Source organism: Taudactylus pleione, unplaced genomic scaffold (genome assembly GCF_031769625.1).
Source record: "Taudactylus pleione unplaced genomic scaffold, aTauple2 ptg000642l, whole genome shotgun sequence".
In the NCBI taxonomy this organism is placed as follows: Eukaryota; Metazoa; Chordata; class Amphibia; order Anura; family Myobatrachidae; genus Taudactylus; species Taudactylus pleione.
This window is the reverse complement of record NW_028285044.1, coordinates 2,985,570-2,995,282: the sequence shown is the minus strand read 5'-3', so window position 1 is coordinate 2,995,282 and position 9,713 is coordinate 2,985,570. Positions and strand designations below refer to the sequence as shown.

General features: G+C 42.9%; 1 protein-coding gene across 1 annotated transcript in view; it reads left to right on the top strand.

The window, feature by feature from the left end:
* Nucleotides 1-1,050: 1,050 nt before the first annotated feature.
* LOC148479008 (uncharacterized) overlaps nt 1,051-9,713 on the top strand; it is a 41,217-nt gene continuing 32,554 nt past the window's right edge. Inside the window, exons 1-4 of the mRNA XM_088455104.1 lie at nt 1,051-1,217; nt 5,242-6,071; nt 6,444-6,795; nt 9,218-9,344. Coding sequence (XP_088311230.1) covers nt 1,051-1,217; nt 5,242-6,071; nt 6,444-6,795; nt 9,218-9,344 — 1,476 coding nt within the window. The remainder of the gene's footprint in view (nt 1,218-5,241; nt 6,072-6,443; nt 6,796-9,217; nt 9,345-9,713) is intronic.

Here is a 9,713-nt window from a genome sequence, read left to right as displayed (position 1 = left end):
AAGCTGCCATCAATTCAACCTCCACGATACAACACTGACACCACCCTATGATCACATTCATGAGCATACAGTCACCGGAATTCTGTGGAAACAGTCGATCAGTACGGTTCCACACACAGTTCAATTGTCATTTACTAAGCCATAGTTACAGAAAACATTTCTTTATATACTGACATTGCGTTTAAACCAAGTAATCTTAAACTGCAAATTGCAAAATGTGTTTATACAGTGAATTTAATTCTCATACAGGAAGGAGGCTTCCAGCTGTGCTGTCGGAGCCTCCCTGTTTAGTCTGCCTGTGTTTGAGGAAGGCTGACTATGTACCTTTTGTTTACAAAATAGTGCTGTGAGATTTTATTTCTAAGATGGAGTCTTGGCCCTTTACAAGACAGCATTGCACAGATTCCAATTGCAAACAGATTCTGTCTTCGCCAATTATCCGGTTTTGACAGAAGGTGTGTCCAACCTTTTGACTGGTACTGTATATATACTGTGTGTATATATATATATATTATTATTACTCTTTTTATCATAGGCTTTCCTAAATAAAGGTTAAGTTTTATAATAATCATACCCATCATTTACCACTATTAATTTTTCATCTACGATACGAGTGCCCCCAAAAGGTTTTTTTGTCTTTTTCCTGCCTCTTGCAAACTGTGTTTCTGTGTCTAGGAACGCTGCTGAGTTCCCAATCGCAAATCAAGTACTTCGGAGGCCATATTTAGTCAGATTAGAGGAGATTTGCAAGCATACACTCCATCGCACCGTCCTGCACAAAATGAAGGCTGAGATTAGCATTTGCATATTCCCGCAACCACTATTTCAAGAGCGTCTGTAACTGCGGCTGTATTACCAACCGTCTCTGAACCAGGCCCTAAGTGACTGAATTACTAGCATGGTCCATTAACAGAGTTTAAACAGATTGAGGAGTTATAACTGTAAATGTATTTAACCAGCTGCTTAGGATGTTTTTATTGTACATAATAAAGGTGATTGATTATTTTCAATTAACAAAAATTAAAACCTTACTAGACATGTGACAGATACATGACTTTCACTTGCATTCAGGGCTCTGCTGACCCCTCTGACATCCAAACCCTATATTTTGACGTTCTTGCTGCTTCAGACAGTTGTGACCTCTCCAGCCCCTTATGCATTGTGTCCCCTGACTGTGAGCTATATACATGGGAAGAGAAAAGCAATAAAGAGGACAGGTGAGTTAATCATACAAGTAACCTTGTGGGAAATTGTAAAAGAGATTAAAAGGAAAGTACTAGTGCTGTTGTTTTTTATGTTCATGTCAACATGATATTTTTATTCTGCCTCCATTTCTTTTGTCACTTTTTTTAATTATTTGGCATTAAGGGGGAATTCACTTACAAGTGATACATTTTAACGGGTGAACTTGGGAGGTAGCCCTGGACTTTAGCGCCCGAGGCTATTCAATTAGGCTCCCTTGTTCACCCAATAGCTTTGTTAACTGCCGTTAACCTGTGACAATGCCCTTTAATATGTTCAGTTAACGGCAGTTAACAAACAGGATCCATGATAAGTTCACAGACTTGTGTGTTACCTGCCAGTTATCACCTGATAACTGCACAGTCAACAGGGATTTCTTTTTGAGTCTCAAGGGCTAATTGTATTGGGTCCAGTGTTCAATTAGCACCCATTAAGGTTCTAATTAAATTACCCATTATAAGTATTTCTGACATTTTGGCAGAACCTATGATGGTAATAAGTGTTAGCGATATGCGATGGGGATTAGTCCACACAGTAGATAACTTAACCAGGGGTTGGTATATTAACTTGTAGAAAGCAGGTGCACTGCTCGGTCGGGACACAGAGACGGGGGTGTGTGATGAGGCCACGCCCCAGTGTGACCAAACCATGCTCTGTCTGCCAAGGCCACACCCCCGTTCGATAAGACCACGCCCCTTTTTGTGATCGCTAGGGCCGATGCCAGGGCTGTTTTGTACTTTAACTGTAAGTTTCCTTTTTCCAGATCACTAAACCTAAAAGTTGAAGCAAAAGAAACATTCACTAATACTTAGAAGTTTCCATACAATGGGAGCTAAGAAGAAATACATTAATGTTTCGAATCAGTTGAAAATCCAGTCGTACCAGCCAAATGTGAAGCACTCAAGCTTTAGGTCTAACCATCTAACAAAATATCAAAATTGTTTTTTAATTCGATCACCATGGTGCGTGTATTATAATTGCTGCGTTGTTAACACAAATTCAAGTTTCAGTTCCAAATTTGAATTCACAGCTTGCATTTAGCTAATCCAACCAAACTATAAAATATTGTCGGTTCCAGTCTAAATGGAAAGATTTCATATAATTTTTTTAAAGTTGTTTTAATTCAAACTTAACTTGTAATGTCCTATTTTCAGATGGCAGGAAACATTTTCTGTAACCCATGTGACTCACACAGACATCAGAGATGGAATCAGTTCTACGGTAACACGAGAAGTCCTTTGTCTTATTCTATCTTAGTTTTTAAACTTGCCATACCGGCACACAGATAAATATAGTCTTAGGGTGCATGAACATACATTTTCCATGTAACGGTAACACAAGAAGTCCCTTTGTCTTATTCTGTCTTATTTTTATAACTTGCCCTACCAACAGACAGATAAATATGGTCGTAGGGTGCATGAACATACATTTTCCACACTGCTTTCCACCTGTGTTCTCCTCTATTTACCATTCACATAGTGTTGCAGAAATGCATTTTAGAAGCACCTCAGATGGAACTTGTAATATCCAAATGAGAAGTGCCTTTGATATATGTATGGGAGACTGTCGACAGAACATTGATATTAATGGATTATAATTGGGCCATTTAAAGCCGTAACCCAGCAAGTTAAAGGTTTTTTGTTTGATTGTTTTTGAAGCTTGAGGGGCTTGGTTCCAAATCGCCCTGTTCAGTCTGGGAGACCTTCCCCAAAAGGAAATGTTTCCCATTGTTCCACAACCCCATGAGCCATAAACCATTTAGGGTCATCTAGGGTCTTCAGGCCATAGTCTCCTAAGATAGGTGGGTCACTTTACTCCATGACCGATGTGTATAAAAATATTTATTGCCCAGCAACAAGGACATTGTCAAGAAAAAAAAAAGTTGCCTAAAAAAAACAGAAACAGTATGAACAACATGATACAAAAGTGACTTACAGTACAAAACATTGCAGAACATAGACAAGGTGTATAAACATTGCTGCAGCAGCAGTCATAATATCCAAATGAGCAGCAGGATGGCAAAACCCAAAGTTTGGTGCTGTTCTTGGCAGTGGGAAGGAGATAATGGTATAAGTGAGGGAAGGAAATACACATGAGGGGAGAGGGCACTTCTCATGCTAGCTTACCTTCTACAAGGGTGTGGGAGATAGACAGGGATGACATAGTGAGGAGAGACAGTGATCAAGGAGCATGGTGCGGTGGGTTAGGATGAGAGCATGTTAATTTTAAGAAAACACTGGGATTATTGGTGGAAATAGCAAAGAGATAGCTGGAGATGTGTGAGGAGAGAGGGGGAAAGGGTAGATCTGAGTGTCATCAGCATAGAGATGATATTGGAGGCCAATAGAGGATCTATAAAGGTAGAATAGAAGAGGTCTAGGAACTGAACATTGGGGGACACCTACCTAGTGGTAGTGGAAGTGGGATCATGAGGGGAGACAGAGAAAAAAAAAGGTCAGGAGAGGGCAGAATCATGCAGACCAAGGGAGTGAAGGATTTGCAGGAGATGGTGGACCACACTGTCAAAAGCAGCAGAGAGGTCAAGGAGAATGAGCAGAGGGTATTGGCTCTTGGATTTGCAAAATGCTTTATTACATGTATTAGTGTTCCTGTTCACCAGTGACAGTTTGTGCATTTTTGGCTTAGTTGGCACCTAGGGCATGCTTTACAAAATACAAACCTGCCCATTAGCCAGAGGAATATGTGATGACCTATTGCCTGCTGACCTCTAAACCCAACAGTGTGCATGGGCATCTACACCTGATCTTATCCAAAAGGCCAAGAAGTGATTAAAGGAGATTAGGCCTTTTCCATTCAAGCTCAGTAGTGGAAGTATGGTCTTGAGAAAAGATAAGGCAAGCTTGATTTGAGAGATTTATTACAATAAATATAGGGGATATTCTCATTGGATGTTGAAATTGTATTATCCAGTGAGGATATTAATGTATCATTGTTCAGACATAAAATAAACCCCAAAAGTATGTGGGATGGGGCCCTGTAGTTATAGCATAGCCAAGGGACCATTATCATTTTAGATTGTCACTAAGCAAAAAAAACACAATTTGTACAATTGTTTCCCATCTATCGTATTCCCTACTTAATTACAAAGAATAGACAGATTTATAACATATATCAAATATACTTTCATTTATCCACTCAACATAGAGATCTTACTCTCAGTGGAGGAACTAGAGAGTGGTGGGCCCAGGTGCAAGAATATGCTTTGGGCCCCCCTATGCAGTGCCCCCAGTAGTGGTCCCCCTATGCAGTGCCCCCAGTAGTGCCACTTATGCAATGCCCCCAGAAGGGGTCCCCCCTACGCAGTGACCCCAGTTGTAGTCCCCTATGCGTTGCCCCCAGTAGTAGTCCCCCCAATGCAGTGCCCCCAGTAGCAGTCCCCCCTATGTATTGCCTCCAGTAGTAGTCCCCCCTATGTATTGCCCTCAGTCCCCCCTATAAAGTGCCTCAGTAGCGGCCTCCCCCTCTATACAGTGCCCCCAGTAGCGGCCCCTCCATACAGTGCCCCTAGTAGTGGCAGTGCCAGTGTCAGTGCCCCTTACACACAGGCACAAAAATAAAAAACACAACTTTCCTGAATCCCTGCTCCTGCCGCGACTGCCGCTGTCCGCTCCTCCTGACCCGCTCTGCACTATGGCACAGACTCCTTACGTCTCTCCCATCACCCACTGTGGGGGGAGCCGGAAGGTGGAGCTCATGAGTGAGCTCCAGCCGGTTCCCTCCGTGGACTCAGCAGCCAATTAGAGTCTGTTTGACTCTCATTGGCTGATATAACAAACACACAGGCGCCAATGGCGGCGGTGTTTGTTACTGTGTGGTGCGGACCACTCTCACTGCAGTCTGCACCACACTTAAATACTGTGGGGCCCGTGGGACACTGACAGCGGGTGCAGCAGCTATGGGCCCCTGCAGCACAGCGGGCCCTGGCGCAAGCCACCGGCTGCACCGCCGCTAGTTCCACCACTGATCACTCTGTTATAGATCATATGACCATTGTTTTTTTTATACCTCTCAGGGATGGGGACTGAGAAGTATCTACAAGGAAGTGTCTGAGGTTTTTGAAGAACAAGGTGAAATGCAGTTGGCAGGAAATCATGGGAACTTTCCATCAAAATCTCCACATAGAAGTAATGCTCCTACACAGAGAAGCTCAACACCTATGAACACTTCTATGAACCAACAGAAGATGTCTTTCCATGGGAAGTCCCAGCAAAGGAGTAACTCTCCTTTGAGATCTCTGCATAGAAGTTCCTCTCCTGTAAATTTGTTGCACAGAAGTCCTTCTCCTGTAACATCTCAGCAAAGAAGTTTCTACCCTATGAGAACCCAGGAGAGAAGTTCTTCCCCTGTAAGATCCCAACAAAGTAATTCGTCCCCTCTAAGATTCCAGCAGAATGATTCTTCTGTAATGAGAACTCCACAGAAAAACTACTCTTCCATGGACTCCTACCAAAAGAATTCAACTATGAAAAGACAGCAAAGAAGTGCTTCTCCGATAAGACCACAGCAAATGAGTACCTCTCCTGCAAGAACCCAGTTGAGAACTACCTCAACTCTGAGACCACAGCAAAGGAGCAGCTCCCCAGTGAGAACTCAACCTAGGACTAACTCCCCTGTGAGAACTCCGACAAGAAGTGCATCTCCTGTTAGGTCACAGTCAAGAAGTTCTTCACCTTTTAGAGATCAGCACAGGAGTGTATCACCTCAAACTTTTCAGCGGAGCACCTCCCCTGCCAGATCACACCAAAAATGTGTGGCTGATGCTGGCCAGTCTAAGAACTTCTTCAGAAGATCTTCAGTACCAAAAACAGGTATTTCAGCATCTCTGATTTGATTAAAAATGTAGATACAATCATGTAAATTAATGTATTTTTGCTTACAGAGACAAGTATAGGTATAGAGAATTACTTGGTATTTACAATCTCTGACAAAAGTCTAACTTGCTGAAGAATCAGAGAGCTTTTTCAGACACCTTTCTCCCCTTGCCTTTATGGTTCATAGACTACATGCCTGATATACTATATTTCACATTTCAATTCTACAGATCTTTATTATGTTTAGCTTGCTAATTAGCTTAAATGTTAATTTTACACTCTGTTAGTTGTTGGCAATTCTATTATTTTGTGTCTTAGTAAAGGCTCTATGGCACCTATCATCACTCTCTTTACATGTTGAATTCACAGCCAATGCAGAACCATTCAATAAAAACTGTGCTCTGAGAGGACATGGTAATATCTCTCGCTATGGGACAGATCAAGATGCTTCCCAGTCAGTTTTCTCTAATCACATTCCATCTCGTGTAAGGCAAGATCCTCCAAGCCTCGGGGTCAGTCGTCGACTAATGTCGTCCACTAGCTCCCTTGACTCTGAATGTAGTCCACGAGGAGCATCAAGTCGAATGCATTATACCATGCTTGCAGATATACCACGAGCCAAGCTCATGAGACCAGACCTTAACCGAAATGTCAACAAGAAATCCCAAACACGCAGTCCTGGGAAAGCAGAAGTGGAGAGAATATTTGGAGAGGAACGGAGGTAGGACCAATGATGCATTAAGACATTAAAGGACGGTAGCAGATTATATTGGAATATTGTTTGGTATAGGGTTCAAACTATGGGCCTGATTCAGAGCCGCTCGTAAGTGGACGCTCGTTCGCTCCGAGCGATGTTCGCACATCTGCGCATGCGTATGGGTCGTAATGCGCATGCGCCAACCAGTCAGTGCGTTCGGAAAATGTGTGTTCGCAAAATTGCGAGTGCCTGCTAATTTCAGTGACAGGATGAGGCGTTTGTGGGTGGTAACAGGGGAAGGTGCTTGAAAACGGGGAGTGGAGATCCGAACGCAGGCGTGCCAAACGGGCATTTTAAGGGTTTGCATAATTAACAAAGCAGCGTCATCGACCATGTCACTTGGTTGTTTCTTAGCCTGAACTGTTCGCATGATTGCGGTAGGAAAATCCAACCACAAGCACTGCGAGCAGTTCAGACGCCTTTCGATGTACTCGATTAATCTAATAAATAGCGGAAATGACGTATGATGCGAGCGGCCAGGGGGCATCTTTACAAAATAGCGAGCGCATGTTTCATTTGCTCGCTCAGACATAGAGGCGTCAACAGACTCCAAAGAGCGAGCGCTCAATTTAAATAGCCGGCCCCTTTTTCTGAACGAGCGAGCGCAAATAGCGTCCGGCTCTGAATCAGGCCCTATGTTTGCTTATATTAGGTCTATGTAACAGGTGGGACTGAGGTCAGCAGGTTAATTTGTTTAAAAAATAAATAAATATATATATATAATCAGAAAACCCAGCACTCACCATGTTTAAACACTAACAATGATGTATAAATAAGTAAATAAATAATGGGGATTTGGTTCATGGATTGATCAATGCATTTAAGCCTGCAGCCCACATCACGGGACCCCACTTTTTGCAGGTCCTACACTATCCGTCACACTGATGGAAACCTGGTAGCTGCTATCGCATAGTTTAGACTGAAAATGTTTTACCTGGTTTAAAGCTCACCTGCCAGCTAATGGCTTTTAAAGGTAAGGCAGTCACCTGACATAGCTTCTATCACACTACCAAAAAGACAGCTGACACAGGTTAACTTAATATAAACGAGTTTGCACATAGGGTGCATGGGAAAGCTATGATCACAAAAGATGAATCAAAATTAACCGCATAAACAAAGTCAGAAATCCACTGCACTCGCCACTCCTAGATTTGGGGTGCAGACCTGCACTCGCCATTCCCAGGACTGGGGTGCAAGTGGCCTGTGACCACATGCTAAAATAAATATAATCAGAAAACCCAGCACTCACCATGTTTAAACACTCACAATGATGTATAAATAAGTAAATATATATACTGTGTGTGTGTGTGTATATATATATATATATATATATATTTATATATTTTGAATGAACTATCCCTTTTCCTTGAAACAACAGATCTATTGTATTCCAAGCCAAGGGGCTGAGAAGCTCCAATCCAGGTTCCAATAGGAAGGTCTAATGAATGACCTAGAACCACTTTTAGGGGCCTATTCATCAACACTAAAATAAAGTTTTTAAGGACATTTTCCTTAAATAACGTTATTTTGGTATTCATGTAGCCACTTAGCACAGGAGATATCACAGATACCTCCTTGCTAAGTTCCCCTGCGTTAATTTCCACACTCCCCATACATTAGTATGGGGATGTAGAAATTATGGTATTCATCAAATTCTGAAAATTATCAATTTTCGGAATTTGATGCAGTTACTATTCGCCGTGAGGTGGCGAATAGCAGGTGAAACTTACCTGTATCGGCGTGTGCAGGTCCCCCGACGAGTCCCTCCGGCGCTCTGCTCCGTCCTCAGGCTCCGGAGGCTGGTCGGACATGTGAAAGTTTAGAAAAATAATTTTTTTATTTTTTTTCTAATCTGTCATGTGGTCTGCTGGGAACCCACATGACAGACCAGCAGGACGGAGCCGGAGGCTGCTGCGCGGACAGGTAAGTCGGGGGGGGTACAAAACTTAACGCATCTGTAGGCAGTGCTGCGCATGCGCTGGTTTTACAGATGTAACAGCGCATGCGCAGCACTGTTTCCAGACGCGATAAGGCAGTGTAGGCAGGGAAAAGTATCTATTTCCCGAAAAGCTGTCATCGCAAAAATGACAGCTTTTCGGAATAGATACTTATGGAGAGGTGGAGTGATGAATTCCACCTATAATTAGCTAGAACTCCATGAGAATTCTAAAGCTAATTATCTCCAGAGAATTTTTATGTTTAATGAATAGGCCCCTTAGTCCTTTATTAGAACGCATTGGGTAACAAGTGTGGACAGTGTTTGCAATGCTTCCCTTCTTAAACTAAACTCTCTTGTGTTTTGGTGCTATTATGTTATTTCTGTCATGGTAATATCTCTGTCATTATTGGTTACGTTTTTTCTTTCTACCACTGTCTTGGATCTCAGAACAGCAGAAGTACTTGAGGCTTTTCAGGCCTTGGAGGCTGGACTAATAGAGGGTCTTTCTGGGAAGAACACAATAATGCAGTGGAGACGAGCAAGACGACAATCAACCCCTTGCCTGTACCCTGAGGTGAGAGATCATTGTGCCATGGATTTGCCAAATACAGTAAAACATTATGGTCATATATGAACTTGAAACAAAAATACATGTAGTGCATACATTTTACACAAAAGCACTTTGCTCCCCTACCATGGTTTTGAAAAATTGATCCTTAGGGGCAGGGCCGTAACTAGGGGTGTGCAAACGGTTCCAACACGCAGAGCCCTGTGGGCGGCAACGTTGCTGCCCCATAGCCCCTGCATCTAGAACGGCACCCTGCAGTCAGAATCGCTGCTGCAGTGCCGCCCAAAGCGTGTACAGCCACCCAGATAGTTTGAGTAGTGCTGTATTTTCTGGCGCTGACAGCACCGCCCCCTCGGCATGACATCATGCACTCAA